This window comes from Anneissia japonica, unplaced genomic scaffold, assembly GCF_011630105.1.
Source record: "Anneissia japonica isolate Jap-2015-1 unplaced genomic scaffold, ASM1163010v1 scaffold1208_len1460985_cov181, whole genome shotgun sequence".
NCBI classification, from domain to species: domain Eukaryota; kingdom Metazoa; phylum Echinodermata; class Crinoidea; order Comatulida; family Comatulidae; genus Anneissia; species Anneissia japonica.
In genome coordinates this window covers 1,165,184-1,180,163 of record NW_022688484.1, presented here as the reverse complement: position 1 = coordinate 1,180,163, position 14,980 = coordinate 1,165,184, and the positions used below count along the sequence as shown (strand labels likewise).

The 14,980-nt window shown below is 33.0% G+C and overlaps 1 protein-coding gene across 1 annotated transcript in view; it reads left to right on the top strand.

Annotated features, from left to right (window-relative positions):
* LOC117122089 (two pore calcium channel protein 1-like) overlaps nt 1–12,474 on the top strand; it is a 13,638-nt gene extending 1,164 nt beyond the window's left edge. Inside the window, exons 2-12 of the mRNA XM_033267564.1 lie at nt 817–1,018; nt 1,568–1,712; nt 2,013–2,177; nt 2,929–2,993; nt 3,536–3,617; nt 4,210–4,279; nt 4,666–4,891; nt 5,465–5,555; nt 6,666–6,779; nt 11,202–11,398; nt 11,537–12,474. Coding sequence (XP_033123455.1) covers nt 817–1,018; nt 1,568–1,712; nt 2,013–2,177; nt 2,929–2,993; nt 3,536–3,617; nt 4,210–4,279; nt 4,666–4,891; nt 5,465–5,555; nt 6,666–6,779; nt 11,202–11,398; nt 11,537–11,685 — 1,506 coding nt within the window. The 3' untranslated portion in view covers nt 11,686–12,474. The remainder of the gene's footprint in view (nt 1–816; nt 1,019–1,567; nt 1,713–2,012; nt 2,178–2,928; nt 2,994–3,535; nt 3,618–4,209; nt 4,280–4,665; nt 4,892–5,464; nt 5,556–6,665; nt 6,780–11,201; nt 11,399–11,536) is intronic.
* Nucleotides 12,475–14,980: the final 2,506 nt, after the last annotated feature.

Here is a 14,980-nt window from a genome sequence, read left to right as displayed (position 1 = left end):
GAGTATATACATATATAATAGTATATATATATATATATATGTTTATATATATATATATATATATATAATTTTTAAAGTTTACAAAAATACATGTACATAAATGTGGCAAGTCAAACCAGTCACTCCTTGCAAAAATTGATTAGTTTAGTTAAATGTAAAATGAAAGCTGTATAATGGTAAAAGAATCATTTAAATCCGACATTTCATTATGAAGTTACAAGAGTTTAACCATACAGCTGTTTAAAGAAAAATATTTGAGAAATATTCCTTAAAAGTTTACGATTTTGGGCATTTCTCAGGCAGAAACCCTCACCAAATCATTAAAAATTGTTATTTTAACATAGAAAATGGAGAAAATGATAACATACCATGATGCATTATAGATACTATATAAAGGTTAGTTTTAAGTGCAATAAGATAGATTTCACAAATTTTGACATTCCAGCATGTTTTGGCCATTATCTCAGAAAACGCAATTTGTGACGAGTGACTGGTTTGGCTTTTCTTTGCCACAAATGTTTCAATTAAAATTAATAAAAAAATAAAAATGTAAAAGTCCTTAAAATGGCCAGTTGAATATGTATTTAGATATGCATATTCAATGTATTGGGCAGAATGAACAATTCTTATATCCTGCAGTATCAGTTGGCCAGAAATGTAAATAACTGCAAGTCGCCTAAAATTTGAGGTAAAATGTTGTACTTGTTGCTTCTAATTCATAAATTCTGGTACATACTGATAAATTCTTCTCTATATTACTAATACACACGTGCAGATTAATATTCTATTGAACTTGGAAATTTGTTCCTTCTTCAGAATGAAGTTCAAAGGTCGGTGTTTGCCAAGAGACGTCAACTGAATAGAGCTTTTGACATTCTTAAAGTATTTAACGGCAAACAATTCACAATACCTTGGGTACGGTGGAAAGTGGTCATGAAATTGGTAGTCCCTCATCGAAGCGAAGTGTTGATCAGGCTATTATGGGATATCATTGATGAGGATGACGATGGTCAGATAGGTCAGTGGCGTGTCCTGCTTTTCTTTTGATTGACCACCAATTTCTAAGCTGTAGCTTCAATTGAACATACAGTAGCCGACTCATGTTTAAAATTTTGAGGTGTCATCATTTTAATTTCAATGTGTTTTCGTCTGTCCATAACCGGGGAGTTATTGCATATTGTGCCCGCTTTGGTGCATTTAAAAATGCAATTTTTACAATTAAAAGGCAAATGGAGGTATGAATATTAACTGCAGCCTGTTTTCCACTAGTCAAATTTATTCCCTCGAATGGAAAGCATCAGCTGATGCGCATGCGCATTTACATTTCTGTCATATGTTTGATTGTCAAAAAAAAAGACCAATACACATATGCCTACATTAAATGTAGATTTTTGGCACTGTTTAAAAGTTGTGCCATATAAACCCGGTGCACATTCAAAAATTGACTTACAGGTCAACAACAGACTTTTCATGCATTTGCTTCTTAGGGTCAATATTTTTTCAACATTGCCCTCAAAAGTTTACACTAATTTCTTATTCTTTTTTCTCCATTTTTTCATTTGCACAGGTAAGGCTGAATTTATGCATGTGGCGGACCTATTGAATACCGAGATCTCCGAGGTTGCTGATCGTATTCCACTAATCGGTAGAACTTTCCCACAATGCTATGAATCAACAATAAGTAGAATAATAAAAGAGTGTGTGAGAGCTCCGTAAGTCTGCAACAGTTTCAGTTATTTTTTACATTTTAATGCCTATTTTCAGAGAGCATGACAGCATCATGTGACAGCGGCAGAAAAAATAAAACTGCGTGTAATATTTTTGTTGCTGTTGCATTCCACTGTCGCACTCTGTGTAAATAGGCCTTTAATATGCAAGATATGTTAATAATTAATAGCATTTTCTTGATTAAGTAATTTGATGATGCTGATGGTGAAGTCTTGTTGATGATGATTATGATGATGAATGATAACAATGGTAAAATATTTTGTTTTCTAATTCAACAATTTCAGAATTTTCCGATATTTTTTTGACGTTATCATCACAATAAATGCAATCTGCATTGGTTTTCAATGGGACCAAGCCGAGTGGTTTTTCTTGACATTATTTACCTTAGAGATCGTCCTCAAGCTGTACACTTTGGGAGGATATCAGTTTTTCAGAAAACCTTGGAATGTGTAAGCATCTAAAGAAAAATATTTTTTAGTTTTTAGGAGGAAAATATTCTTATAATAGTCTTATAGAGTTGGTGATTGTAGGATTGAACAAAACATAGCCAAGTATACATCAGATATTTACAGAACACAAAAGCTTACTGAATTCAGGCCCATAAATAAGTTTCTGGGAGGAAAGGGGGGGGAGGGTGGGTGTGGCTTCTGAAAGGCAATTTTTAACTCACAGTTTTTTTCTCTAATAAAAAAGATTAATGCAAATTCTACTAAACTGGTCAAAGATGGCAACCCCAAACTCCCCTCCCCTCTGGTTATGGGCTTGCCTAATATTAAGTAATCAATTATTTGGTGAAATCTTTTCTGAATGTCAATCAAACTTAACAGACCAATCAGAACAAGGCTGAGAATACACAATGACCTTGAAAACACACCTGTGTGTGCATATGCTTTTAGGCCTAGTTCAGACTAGGTGGATAAACCTGGCTCAACTCACAGGGTTTATCTACCTGCCAGTCTGAACTAGGTGGCTTATCTCAAACCGGGCTGTGTTCCAAAACACACATGTCACCTCCCACAAATGTTTACATATATTATGTTATTTTTTTTGTGGAACCTTGGTAACAATATCCAAGGTCATTATTTTTGTATATGTGTATATACATATATTTACTGTATATGTATAGTACAGTAATTAATATTTAGGTATACACTAAAATAGAATCACTATGTGTAATTATAACAATGACTTTGGTTTCAGATTTGATTTCTTGGTGATAATGAGTGCATTAATAGCTAGTATTGTTGAGGTGGCACTTAATGATGGTAAGTTTATTGTCTATTCATATATATCTGTCTCTTATACACATCTAGATGTGTATAAGAGACAGTTTTTGGCACTGTTTATTTGTCGCTAGATAAAGCACTTAATTATGATATAATTTATATAATAAATTATAAAGTATTGCCCTTAAACGTATGTATTGTCAATGTACCTATTTAATGAATTAATGATATTTTAACATTAGTATATGTATTGCTTATAGGCCTAATGATCGTGAACAGTTTTGTAGACAAGAAAGTGCTTTTAATAAATAAAGAAATCCTTGAAAATAAAATTGAAAAGTGAGTTACCCTCACTAGAGAGATAACAAATATGTATTTTATATGGTTGATATGTTGAAAGTTATACTTATATTATGCAGCCCTATTAATTTTATTGATGATTTGTATTGAGTGAATGATTTTACTGATTGTATAATGATATATTGATGAATAAAACTTGTGGTTTACCACAAAATGTACTTTCATTTTTTTAATGTTTTATAATTTTTTTTCTAAGCTGCTTTGTCTGTTTTTCTTTACAGAAAGTTTAACTGAGGATACCTTGGATTTCTTGCTTGTTCTTAGAGTGCTAAGATTGGTCAGAATCATTGCAGAAATAGAAAGGCAAGTGATTGAAATTTGGTTGAGAAACAAGACAATACTAAATGATGTTCTGTTTACGTTACATAATAATAATAATAATAATAATAATAATAATAATAATAATAATAATAATAATAATAATAACAATGGTAGACTTACATAGCGCATATTGTTAAGCCCTCTATGCGCACATTATCATTACCCCGGTCATTGGATTAAATGCCTATGGAACACAAACTCTACCTCCCTAGGGGAGTACAGTATGCAGAATTTTGCAGCAGCATTTAACCCTACCAGGTTCCCACTTGAAATGCTGACCTGAGGTTGGGAAACCGAACCGTTTCTGCTGCACCAAACACTCTCACATAATCAGTACAGAGTAGTGTGAAGAAATTTATATCTGTTGCGTCTGCCAAAATTTCTTTTCTCTTTTTTTTTTCAGTTAGTGGGAAAGCACTGTTCTGTGGTAGGCATCTTATTTAGGGACTTGTTCCCTTCTTGCCTACCACACTCTTTACTTTTGAGGGAAATGAAATTATGAATTATGAACTATTTTATTGTCGTTGTTGTTTAATGATATTGCTATTTTTGTAAAAAAAAAATTTTACTTCAGATTTGAAGTCATCCTGGCAACCGTAGCAAATATTGGGCCATCAATCCTATCATTCGGCGCTGTCCTCTTTGTAAGTTTAATTTACTGAATTATGCATTTTGCTACTTTTATCTGTGTTATACTTCAGTTTAATATGTTAATTAAATGTTTTATTGAAAAAGTGCTGTCAATATGATTGAAATTTAGTGATAATATTTTATTTGATTTTATTATCAGCACTTGGTATTAAGTCCTACCAGTTACCCACTTATATTCCTGCATGAAGAGAAACAAACGTAGATGAAGTCTCCTGTTTAAGGACACAAGCGGTTTGCACTGCGAGGGTTTCGAACCCCAAACTCGGGCTTTCGATCGGCCTCAGTTACACAAGCCGCATATATTTTTATGCCTAATTACACTTGTTAACATATGCCATTTCTTAATTATTTTATGCTTTAATTCTGCATCTCGCAACAGGTTGTATATTATGTATTTGCCATCATCGGTATGGAAGTGTTTGGAGGGCTCATCACACATTATGGGTACCCGGACAAATACGATGATCCGTCTCAAGAATACTGCGGCAACATTAAACTTAAGGGGTCTGAGTTCTATCGTGAACATTACTGCCATAATAATTTTAACAACATTATCAATTCTATGATACTACTCATTGAACTCACAGTTGTTAATCAGTGGCATAATATCCTTTGATCATAATTATTGTTAATAAATAAGATTTATTATTATTATTTATTTTTGAAATAAAATTAATATTAGTTTTTTGTCAGTTTTTTTTTTTTAGTTTTTATTATTATGATTAATTGTTATTAATACATTTTTAAAATATCAATATTTTATTTGTGTTATATATTATTATTTTTTTTATTATTTTGTGTATTATAGGCCAGAGATAAGTGACCTTTTTTTATTCTCCTGATAGCACTAAAAAAATTAAGACCATTTTTTTTCTCAGAACACATATGTACCCATAGTACTACTCCAATCAATTTATTATTTTTATTACCATCATCAGCATTATTAATGTATTACTTTATTATTATTGTGAATATTGTTATTCTAATTGTTGTTCGGTTTTTTAATGTTATACGGCTAATGGTCGTAAATATGATGAAATTGTTTATAATGCTATTTTTATCTGTGTAATCTTAATTTCTAGAACTAGATAAAATTATTGTTATTACACACAAACTTATTGGCATACATAACAAATAATCTTCATAATTCTTTTGTTTTTTTCTTAACTTGTATTTACTAATAGCATCAGGATTTGTATTAGTTACCAACAAAGCTGCAAGATTGTTCTTCATTCTCTTCCACATGTCCGTTGTTATAGTCGTTATAAAGTAAGTACACCTACTGAGGGCAGCAGACTAAAGTGCTAATTGATAAACTAACTCAAACTGAAGAATTTCAAATAGTGAAAATCAAGAAACCCTACAATGATAATGTTAAAAATACCAGGCCATAGTGTATTACTTTATTATTATTGTGAATATTGTTATTCTAATTGTTGTTCTGTTTTTTTAATGTTATTCAGCTAATGGTCGTAAAATATGATGAAATTGTTTATAATGCTATTTTTATCTGTGTAATTTTAATTTCTAGAACTAGATAAACTTATTGTTATTACACACAATAACAAATTATCTTTATAATTCTTTTGTTTTTTTCTTAACTTGTATTTACTAATAGCATCAGGATTTGTATTAGTTACCAACAAAGCTGCAAGATTGTTCTTCATTCTCTTCCACATGTCTGTTGTTATAGTCGTTATAAAGTAAGTACACCTACTGACCCAAACTGAAGAATTTCACCTAGTGAAAATCAAGAAACCCTACAATGATAATGTTAAAAATAGCAGGCCAGTGAAAATTGCTACAATAATGCTTTGCTTGTGGTAATAAAACTTAGAGGGTATTCTGGTATTTTTGTTCTTGTATCCTATTGTTAACAGTGGTAGTACTCAATATTTCTATGAAATTACACTGTTTTTACACCACAAACGAATAAATATTCATTGTATAGAAGTGTTAAACAGTATAGAACTGGCTATGTTTTTACAGTGAAATTGTGGGTGCTGTCTCTTATACACATCTAGATGTGTATAAGAGACAGAGGGTGATCCATCCAGCATTGCTGATCATTAGGGGCCCTCAAAAATAAAGTTTACTTTGATGCTGCATCCATTATGAGGCCTAATACTTCATTGACAAATTTCTGTCATTATATGCCCATAATATGGGTATGATGATGTCATATCTCACCATATATGTGCAGATCACATGTATTTTTTCAAGACAACTCTATAGTGTGAATAGATCCTTTGGAGTGTATTTAGTTTTTAAAGGTGAGACAAAAAAATGATTTGAACCCAGGACCTTGTGATTGGAAGGTAACCCCCCCCTCCCTCAACCACCAAAACGCTCCACATATTTAAAAAATTTTTTTTGCAGCATTTTCATTGCATTCATTCTTGAAGTATTCATGGTGGAGTTCTCATTATCAAACAACAACTTTGAATCGACAGTGGAGTACCGGATCAACGAACTTGGGCTTGGCGTTACAGAGTAAGTTCTGTGGTATTTGTGTTAGGAGGCTTTTAAGCATTCAATAACTTCCGTACTTGCTCCTGACAGATCCAATATACTTTGTAAACTTTTTTATAGTTATAGTTTAATACAAATCTCCGATACATGGAAGAATATGGCAAAACAATATAATATAATGGAATATAAAAGCGCATTGAATTCGCTTCTTTTTAGGCCCCTTGAGGTCTGTCTATCTCATTGAAGCCATTTAACTCTAGTGTCAGCGTCAAAGGCTGTCATATTACAGGCCCGTAGCCAGCATGCTTCAAGGGGGGGTTCTGGGCGTGGGGTCCAGGGGCCCGCCAAAGGGGACTAAGCCCCTGTGGGGGCCGGGGGAAAAGCCCCCGAAGCCAGAGTATTAATACGATTTTAAAAGCATGTAAATGTCATTTAAATGCATGTTCATGTATATTTAAATACTTCTTACACAATTTTAAAAATAAGATAAGAAGACTACTTTTTCCAATACAGGATTTAGAACGTAAATGTTTATTGTGAAACAAACTTTTTTTTTTTTTATTGAAAAGCAATGCTTAACATTTTAATGCTAGTATGTAATGTTATCTCTAAAAATATAACTGTGATAAAATTAGCAATACCCACTAGGTGACTGTACAAAACACAGACCTTGCACAATATGAGATCGCTAAATACCAATATTAAAATATGGAGGTATGTAAAAGAGAAATATTGCAAATAATATTTTATTTATTGCAGAAATGAAGAAACAATACTAAATAGGAACTGACAGCCCTACATTTTACTTTTTTACCAAAATATCTTAAATGTTAAGTTCCAATGGAAATATATATAGTTAGGGCAAGGAAAATGTTATTATATTTAGAAGTTACAGAACCATTTATGTAAATATACTTGCACGGTAATATTGAAAAAAAAACCAGACATAATTATAATGCTACAAATGTACATGTTTAAGAACCAGTTTATGTAAAAAAACTTAGCACGGTGAAAATAAACAATAATTTAAGAGCTGTCTTGGTTTAAATGAGATATATTGAGAAAAAATAATAAATATATTATTATGAATAATGTCAGTTAATTCTGACGAAGCATGAAAACATTACCAAGTATATTTCCTTGCTAGCCTAGCTAGCCTAGGCCCTGGCCTATGCTAGCTCGATTACAAAATAAATAATAAAATCGTTCGCAAATAATAGGCCTCATAGCTACGACCCTACCCTACCTAGCAACGCTAGACCTAGGGCCTAGCCCTAGCCCGAAAAAGTATACCGGTCCCGCCGCCAGGCAGTATCATGAGCATGTGGTGAAAACAAGGGTGAATTTTCTAACTTCTTAAATTTCTTGAATTCTTCGTTGCTGGCCTTGAAGCAAAAAAATCGGTTATCCTTTCTCGGCGCTTCATCCTCCTAGGCTATTTTTGGCGTGTCGCATATCCTCGATCCCAGAGAAATGAAAAATGTTGAGCACCCAAACTTTTGTGATGACGTCGTGCCAAAGTAAATAAACTCCGGAGCACGCGATAGGTCAAATAGCCTAGGCAACAAACCTCTCATTCATTTTGAAGTCTTGCTGGTTACGTCATTCAGCTGGCTGCAGCTTTGTTTTGATTTCTACGATCGATAGCGACAATAATGCTCCCATTTTGTAATAAATTGCACTATTTTGGAAACGGGGGATCGTTTTCTGGCTAAGGGGTTTCGCTGGCAAAAGGGGGTTTCGTTGAAAAAGGGGGGTTCGCCCGAACCCCTAAAAACCCCCCCTGGCTATGGGCCTGTATTACAAACGTCATGCTTTACGTGTCCAATCTAAAGATTAAATACAGTTATTTGACACCCTGAGGGCATAAAATGGCAACATATACCTTTAAATTAGCATTTATACATATTTATTTTCTGATTAATCCATTATGCCCATGTTAATATCCTGAGGAACTCAACTTTGATTGGATGTTCTATTACATACTCATACAGTACATTATATACATAATTTTATTTGGTTCTACAGCAGTATAAACTGATAAGCATTACAAAGTATTAAATTACAAAGTAAATAGTTTACCGGCAAAGCTATTTTGATGCCTTGGCGCTGTGAGCATCTTCCCCATTGATCGATATGCACGCTGTATAAATAGCCAATTGATTAATTGAAGTGAAATGGCCGCTGGATATAAAAGGTATTAAACAATTGCAGTGAAAATATGCGACTACCTTTTTAAATACTCAAATTGTTAGATTTTGTTTCAGCACAGATAGTAATCTCTTGACTTCATACTGTGGGTGCTGTCGTCCATAAACCATAAACATGATCAGATAGCAACAATACCGCAATTGTAAATTTAGGCCAATAAGAACCTATTTATTTTTGCCTTTTATTGTGGGCTTAAGTTAAATACTATCGCTACTATTGACTTTTTTCAAAAATACTTTGAGTGGTTTTACTTCGTTTTCCTGCTTTTTTCCCCTCTCTATTTAAAAGATAAAAATTGTTTATAACAGACATGCTTATACAAGCATCTTCTTGGCATCATACCTGTATTGTTTGTGTATTTGGACAATGGTATCTTTGTGTGGCAGGGAAATAAACCTTTGATGATTAACTCTTTTTGCCAAGGACATATTGATGTTAAATTTGACAATTGATAAACTGGATTGATTTCATCTATTCATCCAGTTTGACCCAATTTAAAGATGGTTTTGATCATTGCGTGTACATTTTGTGGGACAATGTGACGTTTTTTAATCCTAAATTTTCACCTTGTTGAACCCTAGATGACTTTGCTGTGTTCATTATCAATCCTAATTCTCAGAATCTTCATCACCCCCTTCTCCTCTTCCCCTATCTTCTGTTTCCCTCTATTCCGTTTCCCTCTTCCCATTTATTAGAAAAAAAAAGGTTTCAGTCTATTAATTATTTTTTTTCATTTAATATTATTATTATTAGTATTATATAATTATAATCATCATTGTCATAATTTTGAGGATCATAAAAACTAAAGCGCACCAGACATTAATAAATGTTTCATATTACTTAGTCTAACTGTTAAAATCAGTAATGTCGGCCGGCACATTAGCTAGGTTCATATGGGATTATAGCCAGATGAAGTAGCTGATCTACTTGCCAAGTTAATTGGATTAAATCCAATAATCGCGTTCGACGTTAAGGTTTATAGAGCCAGATATTTTGACTACCAGAAATTCGGAAAACACATCATTAGACAGGAAGTACAATCGCATGGTGGGCAATTACTGTTGAATTTCGCGCGACTAGTTTATGCTAGATCGAGACTATAGGCGTAAGCTAGGCCTAGGTCTCGGCGGTTGATTAGACTGGCCGAGGAGTCTAGCTGGAGGGTTTACACTGGTTTTCCCCCCAAGTATTTCGTTTAGTGTGTGGTAGTGTGGGCATGCTGATTTCGGGTCATCCCTTATTACATTGGCCAACCTCTTGCCCGTCCCACGAATAAAAACGTCTCTCGCAGCCTTGTGTTTTGCTCGTAGATTTTTCAACTTTGTCACAACAATTGCCGATGTTATGCTATTGTGGCCTAAGTCCCACATTCTCTCTGCTATCCTTCCATGGACACCAGCCTTCTGACGATACAATTTATCTTTAACTTTTTCGGCGATTTCTGGCTCCCTTCAGATATCTATTAAATATTCCTGCGCATACGTCCAGAGATGCCGTTTCTTTACTGACATTTCGGCCATCATTTGCAAACTAAGACTTGTTGAAATTAAAGTACACAGATCAGGGAGACTGCGTCAATTCTGAATGGTGTTTATGACAGTAACTAAAAAACGCACTAACCAGCGAGCATGGAAGATCACTTTGCTTCAATTTGATTGGTGTATTCGTGACCTGTGGCCACCCACTGTTTAACTGTTTACTGGCTTTAGGCTGGATTAGGAAGTTAGTCGACATAAATTTACTCGACGGGCTTAGTCGAGTTGTGGCCTTCATCTCGCCATACTTGAGCGGTCATACTCAAACTTATGGCGATTATCTAGCTCATCCACTAAAATTATCTCACCATAGTTGGATATGAACGGGGCTAATGTGCACATAGAAACGCCATCAATTTTAAGTGGTTTGGTGCAACAGGAATGGTTTGGTTTCCCAACCTTGAGGTTAGGTTTTAAGTCCCTTGCTTCACTTTTTCTGCATTAATTGCTTCTCTCCACCCAGGAGTATAAGTGGGTACCTAAGGAGGTTTGAATGCAAAATGGGCTCATATATTTCATGCAGCAAACTATGGCATCGTTCCAATGACTGGGGTAATAATGTGGGAAAGCACTCTGAGACTTGTGTAGAACCTACATAATATTATTATTATTATTATTAATATTATTGTTGTTGTTGTTGTTGTTGTTGTTGTTGTTGTTGTTATTTTTTTATTATTCAATTTCTTGATGATTTCAGGATAGCAGAAGGAAAGTTTGAAGCACAAAGTCCAAAAAAGCGTTCAAAGGCGCGAGGGAGAGAGACCGACCAAGTGGACCTGGTTGATAATGGAGCACCAATCGCAAGTGAGGATGCACTACAGAATGGAGGACAAGATACGACTGAGGGAAACGCCGGAGCCAGAGATGATGGCGTACGGTTTAGACTTAAAGGCAGTAAGTAAATAACTACTTCATTAACTGGGTCTAGCTATTACTAGTAAGCAACTCTTACAGTGAAGTGTAACTTACACTCACAAATATAAATTACTGTATCATCAAATATTGTAAGCTAATTTTTTTAAATGTTTGCAGGATCTAGAAACGTTGAGGTCGTCTTGCAGAGGATGTTTGAAGGAGAGCTTGACAGCGATGACTTGGGCCCAGCCAACGTAACGAACATTGACGATCTCGAGCCAGAAGATATGACTCCTACTCCCCTTACATTTGAAAATATAACATAGCATCATTGTTGTATGGTTTTCTATGTTACATTACTAAATGTTTTCGTAAACTCGTCCCCACAACCAGCATTTACTTCCTCCCACTTATGAGAGGGATTCATAGTAATATCTATATTAATAATTATAGTTAATGATAATTATAATTATAATTTTTGTTATTATGATTATTATTATTACTAAGAAACTGGTTCATCTCCTTGTAGTATTAAAACGTGTTAGCTAGCCATAATCATGTCACTATAACCTTTGAAGCATATATATTATATACAACAATCTTTAAAAGGAAAAATTAAAATATTTAAAACTTAATTTGAACTATATGTTTCATTTAAATGAAATATTTAAGAAAAATTATATTGCTGCTCTAAATGCTGCTGAATGCCAATAATACTTTCATTATTTATATAAATGTGATGATAATATTCAGTATCATATCAAAAATGAAAATAAGATAAAAACATATGATTTATATGAATCGGGATGATATTATGATAATGTGAAAATTTAAAAAAACATGTATAATAAATGTTTTTAATTTGGAATAAGGTGGGGCTACCCACACAATAGAGAAAAAATCTATATTCAGAAAATTACATGGCTTTTAAAACAATGCAAATTACTAGGCTATATTCGAGCTATAAGAATGAATATACAAATTTTAAGTGTAGTTCACAGCCAGTGTTACCTTGTAAATATATGAAAATTGCAATAACAATAATTAATATATAAAAGATAGAATTTATAAATAATAATAGGAATAAAATGCATTTAAATTTTAAAATAGAAGTTAATAATTTATCAGTATATTTATTTCCAAAGAATTGTTTAAATATTGATGAAATTAATAGGGTTTTTTTATTATTCAAATCCTTTATGTATATTAGATTATTACTAATTTAAAAATGTTTTCTAATGCTTGATATATTTTCATCATTTAGATTATTGTATTCTTTGAAATATATATATATATAGTAATTTATGTATACTCTCTATAAGATTATTCTGGTTCACGCAGTTCATGCTCTGTCTCTTATACACATCTAGATGTGTATAAGAGACAGTATATATATGTGTGTGTATACTCTCTATAAAAAGAAAGATATTATATATACAGTAATATATGTATATATACATATATTAAATGTCGAAATCAAAAATTCAACACTAGTCGTAAATATCGATATTGTGATGAACTCTAGAAAAGTGTCTTACCTAAGGTGGCACAAAACAAAGAACGCACATGTTTTGAACTTGATTCCACCCCACACCCACCAGTTTACAATTCCTACTTGTCCAGTAACATTCCCTATAATAATGATAATTGCTTATAATGATGAATACTTATGATGTTCTAACTCATGCTGGTAGGTCCTCTAGCTTAAAGTGTTCAGTTCTATTACATATTTTTATTTTTAAAGTTTAGTATAATAATCCTCCAACGTCTAGGTATCCAAAAAGCAATATAAAAACAGTATATTAACAAAGGCCTATGTTAATTAAGTTTGATTTGTGTCCAAACTGTTTTTTGAGATTGATTGTGGGTTTTTTTTTTTTAACAATGGACTTAGACCCAAAAGTTACTGTTCAATCAAGATTTTGTGTGTTAGTCATTTTAAAATGAATATAATTTTTATGCGCAAACAAATGCAAAATGTAATATTTGCAAATTATGAAGATGCTACAATACATCAAATAAAAAATAAAGAAATACTCTAACATTTGTCTTCGTGTTTGTCTTAAAAATTATTGAATATTATTATCATCGTAATGGCATGCTAATCCTGGCGCTACCCCTGATACTAATCAAGCTAAAACAATTATGTTACTGCTAATTTTCAACTACTAAAGTTTCCATTCAAATTTCGTTCTATATTTATATAGGCCTAATTGAAATTGTAAGAAAAAATAAGATATTTTGATTGGATTGGATTATTCTGGTTCACGCAGTTCATGCTTCGGTGATTAACTCTTACTCTTTGGTGTTATCTTAAGTTTGAAATCCTTTGAGCATAAACATGATAGTATTCATCAAAGTAATTCAAATAAACTTTTATTTCGGAATTGCATATTCATAGCGTTAAACACAATGACCAAATTACATGAAAAGAAAGAAATATGAGTCGAATGGCCGAGCGGCTAAGGCAGGGGCGCCGCAACGTACAGCCATAATATCGGTGCTAGTTCGAACTTAGAGGAGAAAACAAAATAAATGTACGAGCTAGTCCACACCTCGAGCGCTTTGAGACCCTAACCGAACTATGCATTACCGGGGTAGGGACGTTACTCCGCTAAGGTCCTAATGACCCGCATACCCCACCCTAACCGAACTACGCATTACCGGGGTATGGGGCGTTACTCCACTGGAGTCCTAATGACCCGCATATTACACCCTAACCAAACTATGCATTCCTAATGACCCGCATACCCACGGCCTATTTTATGCACACATTTTTGCAAAAAATTTTATTTAAACTAAACTAAACGATTTATCAACTGATTTATATAGGCCTATCATATTATTACAGGCCTATTATATGATATGATATTTATTAGTTTAATGTTTTGACATTTTTATCAGAAAAAGTATGAAATGTTGTAATAAAAATTCAATGACGAAATAAATGTGCAAAAGAGAAAGAAGAAAAGGTTTGAATTCTCACATTACTGCACTCTGTAAAAAACTGAATTCTATAGTCTACTTACTTGCTCGTACCGCAAAATTTACCAACACTTCCTCTCTTCACCTCATTTAGATTATATATATATATATATTCTATTCATTTAATATTTATTTATTAATCTATCATAATACGTCTAAGATCAATAGAATCAATTATCATAAACGTTATCAAACATGTAGGTTGTATATATGTATATATATACAGTATATATATATATTTATATATTTATATATATTCTATTCATTTAATATTTATTTGTTAATCTATCATAATACGTCTAAGATCAATAGAATCAATTATCATAAACGTCATCAAACATGTAGGTTGTACGATTCGTCTGTTCAGAATTCAACTATCCTCTCGTCGGTCGCCCTCTCCAGTTCCTGTATGGTTGAATCGGTTTTAAGGTTGGCGAGGGTGCCTTCGTCGCGATCAGTGTGACCACTACTTGGGTATTTACCCAAGATCTTGGGTATTTTGGCTTGGTCTTGGGTTCTTGGGTATTCCGTTCAAATCCTTGGGTATTTTTTTTACTAAGAAAATTAAATATTTTTGTCATAGAGGAAGAATTAAGAAGTAACAAAGTATATTTCAGTCCATTCAAGTAAGCAAAA